Source organism: Globicephala melas, chromosome 11 (genome assembly GCF_963455315.2).
Source record: "Globicephala melas chromosome 11, mGloMel1.2, whole genome shotgun sequence".
In the NCBI taxonomy this organism is placed as follows: Eukaryota; Metazoa; Chordata; class Mammalia; order Artiodactyla; family Delphinidae; genus Globicephala; species Globicephala melas.
Window position 1 is genome coordinate 40,034,602 of NC_083324.2, and position 13,532 is coordinate 40,048,133.

Here is a 13,532-nt window from a genome sequence, read left to right on the forward strand (position 1 = left end):
TACTCTTCGTTGTAGTGCGCGGGCTTCTCATTGCAGCGGCTTCTCTTGTTGCGGAGCACGGGCTCTAGGTGCATGGGCTCCAGTAGTTGTGGCACGCAGTCTCGGTAGTTGTGGCTCGTGGGCTCTAGAGTGCAGGCTCAGTAGTTGTGGTGCACAGGCTTAGTTGCTTCGCGGCATGTGGGATCTTCTCGGATCAGGGCTTGAACCTGTGTCCCCTGCAATGACAAGCAGATTCTTAACTACTGCACCACCAGGGAAGCCCCTGATGTGTTTCTCGAAGCTGAAGATTTATATCCTTTAAAATTTCTAAGAAACTTTAGCTTTTATTCTCCTGTGTCTAGTTGTCTAATTTTCTGTCAGCTGTGCTTTTACTTTCATTGGATGTTATTTGTTCTACGGGTTACATATATATATTTCTCAAGTCTTTCTCTCTTTTTAGTGTCCTTAATCACTTTATGTATTCTAATTTTACAAGCCCTGTCATGTTGTTTCTATTATCTGAAAATGTTAGGATTCTAATCTTGCTGTTAGCTTTGTCTGTTGACTTAAAAACACTTAAATTATGTTTGAATTGTGGCCTTTCAGTTCTCTTTCAGTGGAAGTTTATTTGGGAATCCTGTTGACCTGGGTTGAGAATTTGCTCAGTAAGGCACTTCAGAAGACCCGCCAATTTTAGGACCAATTCTTTTTTTTTTTTTTTTTTTTTTAGCTGCACCGTTCAGTATGCGGGATCTTAGTTACCTGATCAGGGATGCATCCTGTGCCCCCTGCATTGGAAGTGTGCAGTCTTAACCACTGGACGACCAGAGAAGTCCCTAGGACCAATTCTTATGTTAATTTGGCATGAGGTTCCTAGACTAAGTATTGATAGTGTACGTCTCCAACTCAAATTATCTTGAGGCGGAAGCTTGTTTTCCTCCTTAGTTTTTAGCTAGCAGATATTTTTTCTAGCTTATCCTTTCCCTAATGGTGTAACCTGTTTATACCCCTGGTGTTATGTGTGTATGTGTGTGGTAGGTGATTGTCTTAGTTCTAATGTCCTCACTTGCATAGGTCTGTAGTCTTACTTCCTGACTCTGTAGAGAAACTCAAACCCTAGCATTTAGGTTATCAAGGTTGATATTACTTACCTATTTAATCCCATTATCCCCAGCCTCCTGTCACCCTAGAATTTTAGTTTTTAACTCAACAAAATTGCCACTTTGACTTTTTTTTTTTTTTTTTTGCGGTATGCGGGCCTCTCACTGTTGTGGCCTCTCCCGTTGCGGAGCACAGGCTCCGGACGCGCAGGCTCAGCGGCCACGGCTCATGGGCCCAGCTGCTCCGCGGCATGTAGTATCTTCCCGGACCGGGGCACGAACCCGTGTCCGCTGCATCGGCAGGCGGACTCTCAACCACTGCGCCACCAGGGAAGCCCCACTTTGACTTTGAATTTTTTTTTTTTCTTATTTTTGTCCCTGGGGATTTGTTCTCCTTCTAATTCAGCTACACATTTAAAATAATGTCTGTATTTTTTATCCAGCATATATTTTTAGTGGTAGGGTTTTCTGGTTATTTAGTCTGCCATATTGCTAGAGCCATTAACACCTTTTCATCTGTAAAATGGGGTGAAGACAGTGAACTTGTGAGGAGTAAATGAGGTAATATATATAAAGTGCCTCTTGGTAAATTCTCAGTAACTGGCAGTAATTATAATACTTTTCTCCTCAAGAATAAGAATACTACACCAGTGATTACCTATGATTAGAGGTGATAATTATAACACTATTATCATTTCTTTTATTAATAAGCTTGGGAAATGTTTCTAGAAAGCATTGTTTTAACTCAAAGCAGTTAAAATACATAAAGAAACTTATGGAATGTTTAGTGTCATTGTACTTTGTGAGGTAAAATGATTCTGGACTCTAAGTGATAGGTTTTTTCCCCCGTAACTGTTTTCAATTTATGAAGATGACTATGATTTTCTGTGAACATTCTTGGTTTCTGGCTCATGTTCAGTTTCTGCTCCTTTATTCACTTCCTCACATCCGCTTTCTGGCACAGTCATTCATTGATTAATAGACCCAAACATGGCACATAAATGTGTATATTCTCCTCACACAAATGTATACCATTGTTGTCCTTTTTACTGCACGTTGGCACTACCTTGTCTTTAATGAAAAAGTCAAAAAATAAAGAAATAAGGACACTACGGCACAAGTTTAAAGCACTTTTAAGTATTGCAGTTAGGTTTATCTTTTTTAAGGTTTACTCAGCTCAGCAGAATTTTAAGTGGGCTGTATAAATAGGTAGGATGAGACCACTTTATATACATCCAGAATAAGATTAGATTAAATTTCCAATTTAGTCAGAGATGTAACAGCTTATCAAAAGCAGTGTGGTCACACAACTGGGAATAGAAGCAGCCTGTTAGAGCTGTCCCTGACCCCCACAGTCTCTAATTGGGGTAAGCAGCTGCTTAGATAACTCACCAAAGGCAGGCTGCCTTTGCTGGCTCTGGAAGGCTCAAGTTTCGGTACCCTATTATTCTTTAGGTTTTTCAGTACTAATGAAGAGGAATTTACTCTTAACAATCTGGCTTCTTTAGAGAATGTTTAAGAACTTGAGCTCTAATATTTGAACCACATCCAGCGGCAGCTTGAGCAGGCCCTCTTCAGGGTGAGTGTAGTTGGGATGAGGATTGAATGAGGAAGTACACTCAGGGGCCAGTGGGTGTCCCTGAGAGGTCTCTCGTCTCTGCCTCCAGCTTTCCATCACCTGACTCTGGTCTACTACACTTTTATGTGGGTGATACTGATACTGAGCTTGTCAGGAGGACCGGAATCCCAAATCCATTTCCATGAAAGCTCTAAGAATCCTTGATGTATGACGAAGTCCCTATTTGTTCTTTTGTTTCTTTTGCCACATTTTTAAGAATGTTTTTCTTATTGCACTTTATTACTGGAACTAGTACTCTTGACAGGTTTGTGAGTCTCCTCCCTCTTCCTGTTTATTCAGATCTTACCATTAGAAAATTGAAGGTCTGTTTTCTACCTCTTCATTCATCACTTGTCCCTATAGTTTTTGATAGAAGTTATTTTGTCTGTCTTGAGCATATATCTGATAATATTTTAATTTCTCAAATTAATCTGTCTAGAAATTGACTATAACCTTAAATTACATGTAGAGATGTTTTATTGTGATCTGCTCAACATATATTTTTCAGTAGCTTGGATCTGAATTTTTAAATGATTTTAGTACAGTAGAACTGTTGAGAAAATTTTTATGGATTACCTACATTGTCAGGTACTCCGCTGAATATTGATGTTAAAATTTGAATAAGACACTATTCCTGTCCTCAAGGAGTTTGAATAACAGATAAATCTATAAACCAGTTATTTCTGTATTACGCTGCGAGTGTTGTGCATGTGTGCAATAGTGATATGCCCATGTGGTTGGCGAGAACATTTTATCTCAATCTCTGGGCAGTTCAGAGAAGGATTAGTAGGAGAACTAAGTCTCATTCTACTTTAGTAGGTACCTTAGCACATTATTCTAGTTCAAGTGCCAACATTACAAAATTGTAATGTCTTATACATTTTCTCAGATAAATAAGTTGTCAGTGATAAGACTTGCACCCAGATGCTTCTGTTTAGAATATGTAATGCAGCTTTTGAGATGTACCAGTGTAGGGCAAAAAATTAGGAACTCAGAAACCCATGTAATGTTTAAAAAGCAACGAGATAACCAGACTGATCTGTGAGGCTTACTTGTCTGTTTAATTTGGAAGAGCTCATCTTAGTGATTCTTAATATTTCTTATTTTAAAACATGCTATTTATTTATTTTTAACTGTAGTAAAATAAACATAACAAAATTTACCATTTTAGTCATTTTTAAGTGTATAGTTCAGTGGCATTAAGTACATTTACGTTGTTGTGTAACTGTTACTACTATCCATCACCAGAACTTTGTCATTTTTGTAAATTGAAAACTCTGTACCCGTGAAACAATAACTTCCATTCCTGTCTCTCCAGACCCTACCAACCACCATTTCTGTTTTTTGTCTCTCTTAATATTTGATATCATATTTTTTTTTACATTATATTATTTTGTAATAATAGTTTTCAAAGGAAAAAATGAATGGTGTGTATATATTATATATATATATTTTTTTTTTTTTTGCCGTACGCGGGCCTCTCACTGTTGTGGCCTCTCCCGTTGCGGAGCACAGGCTCCGGACGCACAGGCTCAGCGGCCATGGCTCACGGGCCTAGCCACTCCGCGGCATGTGGGATCTTCTGGACCGGGGCACGAACCCGTGTCCCCTGCATCGGCAGGCGGACTCTCAACCACTGCGCCACCAGGGAAGCCCTGAATGGTATATTTTTAACACTTCACCTTTTTTTTTTTTTTTACTGTTTTATATTTATTTTATTTATTTTCTTTATCTTTTTGGCTGTCGGGTCTTAGTTGCGGCATGCGGGGTCTTCGTTGCAGCATGCAGGATCTTTCATTGCGGTGTGGGCTCTTTGTGGCGTGTGGGCTTCTCTCTAGTTGTGGTGCGTGGTTTTTAGAGTGCGTGGGCTCTGTAGTTTGTGGCACGTGGGCTCTCTCAATTGAGGCACATGCGCTCAGTAGTTGTGCCATGTGGGCTTAGTTGCCCCATGGCACGTGGGATCTTAGTTCCCCGACGAGGGACTGAACCCACGTCCCCTGCATTGGAAAGTGGATTCTTAACCACTGGACCACCAGGGAAGTCCCTAACACTTTATCTTATTAGCCTATTTGATGATCACATTTATATTAAATTTTTAGTTCCAAAATATGGAAGTCATTCAGCATTTGATTTATTTGAGCTCTGCTTTTATAATCCATAAAGTGCAAATCTTTTTCAAATTGTTGCACAGATTTTAGCTATAACTTAAATGCATAGTTAAATATAGTTATACCATGTTTCAGTGGTCATTAAAATATAAGAGTTCAGTTATAATTTTTCTAAAATTTAATGTCAAGAACCTAAATTGGAAAAAAAAACTAATGTATACTAATATTTCTTATTCAGCAGGAGAACCATATTGTAAATTGTGTGTTACTGGAATTTTCCACATGTTAAAAATCAAATTTTAAATTTACCAGTAGAGTTTTGTAGTATATCAATATTTTGTCCATTAGAGTTTTTTCTTTTTTTCTTTTATTCAAGTATAGTTGATTACAGTGTTTCAGGTGTACAGCGAAGTGATTCAGTTATACATACATACATATATATATTTTTTTCAGATTCTTTTCCATTATAGGTTATTACAAGGTATTGAATATGATTCCCTGTGCTATACAGTAGGTCCTTGTTGTTTACCTATTTTACACATCATACTGTGTAGCTGTTAATCCTAAATTTTCAATTCATCCTTCCCCCCTCCCCCTTTGGTAACCATATGTTTATTTTCTATGTCTGTGAGTCTGTTTCTGTTTTGTGAATAAGTTCATTTGTATCGTTTTTAAAAATGCTTTTTATTTTTATTTTTAAAATATTTTTCTTTAATTTTTTGGCTGCACCACGTGGCACGCAGGATTTTAATTCCCCGACCAGGGATTGAACCCATGCCCCCTGCAGTGGAAGCGCAGAGTCCTAACCACTGGACCACTAGGGAATTCCCCATTTGTATCATTTTTAAGATTCCACCTATGTGATATCATACGACATTTGTCTTTCTCAGTGTGACTTACTTCACTTAGTATGATAATCTCTAAGTCCATCCATGTAGCTCCAAAAGGCATTATTTGGTTCTTCCTTCTGGCTGAGTATTATCCAGTTTTGTGTGTGTTTGTGTGTGTATACACCACATCTTTATCCATTCAACTGTTGATGGACATTTAGGTTGCTTCCATGTCTTGGCTATTGTAAATAGTGCCGCTGTGAACATTGGGATGCATGTATCTTTTCAAATTAGAGTTTTCTCTGGCTATATGCCCAGTAGTGGGATTGTTAGATCATATGGTAGTTCTATTTTTAATTTTTTAAGAAACCTCCTTACTATTCTCAATAGTGGCTGCCCCGATTTATATTCCCACGAACAGCATAGGAAGGTTCCCTTTTCTCCACACCCTCTCCAGCATTTATTGTTTGTAGACTTGTTTTTTTTCTTGTTAAAATAAATTTATTTATTTATTATTTATTTTTGGCTGCATTGGGTGTTTGTTGCTGCGCATGGGCTTTCTCTAGTTGTGGCGAACCAGGAGCAACTCTTCGTTGTGGTGTGTGTGCTTCTCATTGCAGTGGCTTCTCTTCACAGGCTCTAGGTACACGGGCTTCAGTATTTACAGCAGGCGGGCTCAGTACTTGCGGCTCGCGGGCTCTAGAGCACAGACAGGCTCAGTAATTGTGGCGCATGGGCTTAGTTGCTCCGCGGCATGTAGGATCTTCCCGGACCAGGGATTGAACCCGTGTCCCCTGCATTGGCAGGCTGATTCTTAACCACCGCGCCACCAGGGAATTCCCTCTTTGTAGACTTTTTGATGATGGCCATTCAGACTGGTGTGAGGTGATAGCCCATTTTAGTTTTGATTTGCATTTCTCGAATAATTTGTGATGTTGAGCATCTTTTCATATGCCTGTTGGCCATGTATATGTCTTCAAAGAAATATCTATTGAGATTCTCTACCCATTTTTTGATTGGGTTGTTTGAGCTGCATAAGCTGTTTTATATTCTGGAAATTAATCCCTTGGTTGAGTCACATTGTTTGCAAATATTTTCTCCCATTCCATAGGTTGTCTTTTCATTTTGTTTATGGTTTCCTTTGCTGTGCAGAAGCTTTTAAGTTTAATTAGGTCCCATTTGTTTATTTTTGCTTTTGTTTCCATTACTGTAGGAGATGGATCCAAAAAAATATTGTTGTGATTAAGTCAAAGAGTGTTCTGCCTATGTTTTCCTTTAGGCATTGTATAGCATCCGGTGTTACATTTAGGTCTTTAATCCATTTTGAGTTTATTTTTGCATGTGGTGTTATAGAATGTTCTAATTTCATTCTTTTACATGTAACTATCCAGTTTTCCCAGCACCACTTATTGAAGAGACTGTCTTTTCTCTATTGTATATTCCTGCCTCCTTTGTCATAGATTAATTGACCATAAGTGCATGAGTTTATTTCTGGGCTTTCTGTCCTGTTCCATTGATCTGTGTGTCTGTTTTTGTGTCAGTACCATACTGTTTTGATTATTGTAGCATTGTAGTATAATCTGAAGTCAGGAAGCGTGATTCTTCCAGCTCCATTCTTCTTTCTCAAGATTGTTTTGGCTATTTAGGGTCTTTTGTGTTTCCATGCAAATAAAAAAGTTTTTTTTTCAGTTCTGTGAAAAATGTCATTGGTAATTTGATAGGGATTGCATTGAAACTGTAGATTGCCTTGTATGGTCATTTTGACAATATTGATTTTTCCAATCTAGGGACATTGTATATCTTTCCATCTACTTGTGTCATCTTCAGTTTCTTTCATTACCATCTTACAATTTTCAGAGTACGGATCTTTTGCCTCTTTAGGTAGGTTTATTCTTAGGTATTTTACTCTTTTTGATGCGATACTAAATAGGGTTGTTCCCTTAATTTCTCTTTCTGATCTTTTGTTGTTAATGTATAGAAATGCAACAGATTTCTGTATATTAATTTTGTGTTCTGCAACTTTACCGAAGTCATTGATTAGCTCTAATAGTTTTCTGGTAGTGTCTTTAGGATTTCTTATGTATAGTATTATGTCATCGGCAAACAGTGACAGTTTTACTTCTTCCTTTCCAGTTTGGATTCCTTTTATTTCTTTTACTTCTCTGATTGCTGTGTCTAGGACTTCCAAAACTATGTTGCAGAAAAGTGGTGAGAGTGGGCATCCTTGTCTCGTTCCTGATCTTAGAGGGAATGCTTTCAGCTTTTCACCATTGAGTATGATGTTAGCTATGGGTCTGTCATATATGGCCTTTGTTATGTTGAGATATATTACCTCTGTGCCCACTTTCTGGAGGGTTTTTATCAGAAATGGATGTTGAATTTAATCAAAAGCTTTTTCTTCATCTGTTGTGATCATATGGTCTTTATCCTTCAGTTTGTTATTGTGTATCACGTTGATTGATTTGCAGATATTGAAAAATCCTTATGTTTCTGAGATAAATCCCACTTGATCATGGCATATGATCCTTTTAATGTACTGTTGGATTTGGTTTGCTAGTATTTTGTTGAGGATTTTTACATCTATGTTCATCAGTTACGTTGGCCTAATTTGTTTTTTAATTTATTTATTTTATTTTTGGCTGTGTTGGGTCCCCGTTACTGTGCGCAGGCTTTCTCTAGTTGCGGCAAACGGGGAGCTACTCTTCATTGCAGTGTGCAGGCTTCTCATTGCAGTGGCTTCTCTTGTTGCAGAGCATGGGCTCTAGGCTCGTGGGCTTGGTGGTTGTGGCTTGCGGGCTTAGTTGCTCCGTGGCATGTGGGATCTTCCCAGACAAGGGCTCAAACCCATGTCCCCTTCATTGGCAGGCAGATTCTTAACCACTGCGCCACCAGGGAAGCCCGGACTAATATTTCTTATTGTACATTTTAAAAGTCAGATCTTAAATTTACCAGTGGAGTTGGTGGTATATCACTATTTTGTCCATTTAATGTTTTCTGCTGAAACAGTTTGGTGTATATTTTGTAAATCTTGTTTTTCATTTCATTCATGTAAATCTGTTTACTTAAAGAAAATTTTCTAAAGAAAATTAGAAAAATTTCTTTGTACCTCAGTTTGTTTCAGAAGTATTTAAGGAGGTTATCAAATTAGAAGTTGTGGGCTTCCCTGGTGGCACAGTGGTTGAGAGTCCGCCTGCCGATGCAGGGGACACGGGTTCGTGCCCCGGTCCGGGAAGATCCCACATGCCGCGGAGCGGCTGGTCCTGTGAGCCATGGCCGCTGAGCCTGCGCGTCCGGAGCCTGTGCTCCACAATGGGAGAGGCCACAACAGTGAGAGGTCCGCATACTGCCAAAAAAAAAAAAAAAAAAATAGAAGTTGTTTATAACTTTGAGTTTATTAAGCTTAGAATTCAGACATGAGTAATTTTGTCAGAACTTTGATTTTTCTCATGTGTAACTTGTATCATTTTTTAGGCAAAATGTTTCATGGATTTCAAAGCTGGAGGCACCTTGTGTCACATTCTTGGGGCTGCTTACAAATATAAAAATGAACAGGGATGGTAAGTTTTTGTATTTATTTGCATGTTTTGCTGTGATATTGAAGTTTTTCAATGTTAAACCTGTTCCTCCTTTGTATGGTGTTAGAGAATTCTATAAGCACGTTATGATTAATATCCAAAGTATGTTGTCTTTTATCCAAAGTATGTTGTCTCTTATCCAAAGTATGTTGTCTTTTATCTAGAGCCCTAATTTACTTTTTGCCTACATCCAAGAAAAATATCAAACAAATGTTGCAGTTATTATGCAAGTTATTTTTCATATATGGTTGTATGTAGATAATAGATGGATGTGCATTATTAGCAAATTGGAAGGTAGGCTCACTGTGAAATACATAAATGTGTATTATAATGTGCTGAAAGACACATTATATATTGTTTTATTGATTAAACAAGCATGAGAGTTTGTTGTTATCAGAGGGTAGCCTTCTGTTTTTCAGTTCTGTTTTCAACTCTGCTGTTGCAGCTCTTGCCAGAGTATTCTCTGATCTAGGATTGACAGCATGTCTGGGTACTCATATATGGTTTGTACCCTCGCTCTTGTTTCCCAGTTGGAACTCTTTACTGGTTTTCTTGTTCAGCTTGTATCTCTTCCAAGTCCGACCTGGACTCTTGAGGACAGAGTGTCAAAGTGAAATGTCTTTTCCTAAGTCATTGTGTAACTCGCTTTGTGTGCCAGTACAGTGAAATATTTTTATCTGAAAAGATTTAAGATGGTTTAGAAGAATATGTAAAATAAATCGTCTTTAAATTAAAAATGGGGTCAAAAAAGAAGTAAAGGATAGAGTTAAAGACTTTAAGAGGAATGAGGAGTAAAAGTTTTCTTCTCAGATTGTACCAGAATTATCCTCTTTCCAGTATAATTATAAACCAATTGCAGTACACACCTTCCCCCATCTCCTATGACTTACACACTTGCAGTGAGTGGATCACTTATGTTCCAACAGTGCATGTTTTAGTAACTGTCCACCCATTTGGACATCTGAACAGTGGGCTATCATCTTGATACTGCTTCTGACTTGCCCCACGCCCAACATACTGTTCTGAACCTTTGTTCTCCAGTCGAACCTCACAGTGTAGCTCCAAAGTTTGTTGGTTTCCTCATTATGGCCATTCTCTTTTCCTGTTGTTTCTTTTTGTTTCTGCTTTCTTTCTTACTTCCTGCTTCCTTTTAGGTTCCAGTGATGTCAGGATGGAGTGTCATGTATATGAGGTTGAGTGGGAACACCTGGTAATTATTGGTATATTTGTGAATAGACTGTACAGATTAAGAGTCCAGAATTAGAGGGACTCCCCTGGTGGCACAGTGCCAGTGCAGGGGACACAGGTTCAAGCCCTGGCCTGAGAAGGTCCCACATGCCGTGGAGCAACCAAACCCATGTGCTGCAACTACTGAGCCTGCGCTCTAGAGCCCGCGAGCCACAAGTACTGAGCCCACATGCCACAGCTACTGAAGCCTGCACGCCTAGAGCCCGTACGCTGCAACAAGAGAAGCCACTGTAGTGAGAAGTCCATGTACTGCAACGAAGAGTTAGCCCCCTCTCGCCGTGATGAGAGAAAGCCCTGGTGCAGGAACAAAGACCCAATGCAGCCAAAAGTAAATAAATAAAATAAATAAATTTATTAAAAAAAAAGATTCCAGAATTAGTGTGTTTGAGTTTGATCTTTCTGGATGTTTCTAAATAGTGTTAAAAAAAAAAAAAAAAAAAAACGCTTCCCTGGTGGCACAGTGGTTGAGAGTCCGCCTGCTAATGCAGGGGACATGGGTTCGTGCCCCGGTCCGGGGCCCGTGAGCCGTGGCCGCTGAGCCTGCGCGTCCGGAGCCTGTGCTCTGCAACGGGAGAGGCCACAACAGTGAGAGGCCCGTGTACCGCAAAAAAACAAAAACAAACAAACAAACAAAAAAAGGAACGACTTATTTGTAGTGTTTTTTCTTTTCTTTTTTAATAAATTTATTTTATTTATTTATTTATTTTTGGCTGTGTCAGGTCTTCGTTGTTGCCCGCACGCTTTTCTCTAGTTGAGGTGAGTGGGGGCTACTCTCTGTTGCGGTGTGCAGGCTTCTCATTTGGGTGGCTTCTCTTGTTGCAGAGCACGGGCTTCAGGCGCGCAGGCTTCAGTAGTTGTGGCTCACAGGCTCTAGAGTGCAGGCTCAGTAGTCGTGGCGCACCGGCTTAGTTGCTCTGTGGCATGTGGGATCTTCCCAAATCAGGGCTCGAGCCCGTGTCCACTGCATTGGCAGGTGGATTCTTAACCACTGCGCCACCAGGGAAGCTCTTATTTGTAGTTTTTCAAGTGTAGTTATATATAACTGAGGGACACCAAGAAGGATGGTTTTGACATACTGTGGAAATCCAAAAACATTTCCTAAAGGAGAGATTAAATGCAACCAGGTTCAACCCAGTAACAGAAAAGTAAATGTCAGTGCCCTCTTGTAGAGTGATTAGGACCTTGTTTATTTTCTTACAGTTCTAAACAGGTTGCTATATGCTGTAATCATAGTTAATGCCTTTCAAAGAGATTATTGAATGAAAATATTTTGTATTTTATTAGTTTTGCTTGGCAGTGGTAAACTAGGTTCAATGAACATAAAGTTTAGGATTAGTCTTTTTTAAAAAAATACTTATTTATTTATTTTGGCTGCGCTGGGTCTTAGTTGTGGCATGTGGGATCTTCGTTGTGGTATGTGGGATCTTTAGTTGTGACCTGCGGACTTCTTAGTTGCAGCACGTGGCCTTCATAGTTGCGGCATGCGTGTGGGATCTAGTTACCTGACCAGGGATCGAGCCCAAGCCCCCTGCATTGGGAGCATGAAGTCTTACCCACTGGACCACCAGGGAAGTCCCTAGGATTTGTCTTAATATGAGAAGTAACCTTTTATTTTTCCCTGCGACATTATTTGCTACTGACATTTATTCCTTACAGACAAGGTCAGACCTTTTTGTTTAAGTTAGAATGATAATACTTTACTTTCTACCTTAAGACTTGATTGTTCAACTTTTATTTCCTTCTTCAAAGTCTCCTTCAGATTAAAATTTTTTTTTTTTTTTTTTTTTTGCCGCACGCGGGCCTCTCACTGTTGTGGCCTCTCCCGTTGCGGAGCACAGGCTCCGGACGCGCAGGCCCAGCGGCCATGGCTCACGGGCCTAGCCACTCCGCGGCATGTGGGATCTTCCCGGACCGGGGCACGAACCCGTGTCCCCTGCATTGACAGGCAGACTCTCAACCACTGCGCCACCAGGGAAGCCCTTTGTTTCAGTTTTTACCACAGAAAGTCTGTGGCAGTGGCTTTCAACTTTTAGGCATCACTTGGAGTCCTTGTTAAAAATATAAATTACTGGGCTTTATGAACATAGAGTGTCATCTACTAAGCTTGGCATGAAAACAGAATCTGCATTTTCAACAAGCACTGTAGATGATCCTAAGACCACACATTGAGAAATGCTGGTTAGTTAGGTTGTCATTTAAATGAAAATGTGGTTTAGATCTTTTAACTTGTGAAGAATTATCCATTTTGATAGCATAGTTTAAAACACTGTTTTCTGTTAGTCATCTAGCTTTTTAATTAAAAAAATATATATATATTTACACACACACACATATATATAGAGAGAGAGAGAGAGAGAGGGAGAGAGAACGCGTGTGTGCGCTCCGCGCAAGGGTTCAAACCAATTTCCTTATCCTCAAAGTCACATAACTAGTGGGATATAATTTTTTAGTCTACTTTTGTATAGTAGACCTCCCTCTTCTTCCCATATGGGACTACTTATTTCCAGTGTCTTATATCTAGGCTGTGTGCCATTCTTTTGGGATGCTGCATACTGGACCTCTTGCTGGTGATGGTCTTCAGACTTTTATAGCTTAACCTCATTAAACAAAGCCCCTTACATTCGAGGCTAACTTTGGTCACCTCCCATACAACTGTTTGCTGTACTGTTGCTATTTGCCTTGCCCCCAGCTCAGTGCATTTTTGTTTTGCCTTTTAAAAGTTTGCTTCTGAGGCCCTTTACACCGCTTTCCCAGGTGTTAAACTCATTCGCTAGGATTCATTATTGATTAGTTTTTTTTTTGTTGTGTTTTTTTTTTTTTTTTTTTTTTTTTTTGCGGTACGTGGGCCTCTCACTGCTGTGGCCTCTCCCGCTGTGGAGCACACGCTCCGGACGTGCAGGCTCAGCGGCCATGGGTCACGGGCCCAGCTGCTCCGCGGCATGTGGGATCCTCCCATACCGGGGCACGAACCCGTGTCCCCTGCATCGGCAGGCGGACTATTGATTAGTTTTATTCAGACTTTTTTATGCATGTCTGAGGATGAGGAGAGAACATCTCTAACTCTATTAGCAAGA

General features: G+C 39.7%; 1 protein-coding gene across 3 annotated transcripts in view; it reads left to right on the plus strand.

Moving 5' to 3' along the window:
- Nucleotides 1-13,532, plus strand: part of SMARCC1 (SWI/SNF related BAF chromatin remodeling complex subunit C1) — a 187,673-nt gene that overhangs the window by 19,421 nt on the left and 154,720 nt on the right. For all 3 annotated transcript variants that reach the window (XM_030845340.2, XM_070046656.1, XM_030845343.2), the window contains exon 3: nucleotides 9,107-9,192. In XM_030845340.2, the coding sequence (XP_030701200.1) occupies nucleotides 9,107-9,192 (86 nt within the window). The remainder of the gene's footprint in view (nucleotides 1-9,106; nucleotides 9,193-13,532) is intronic.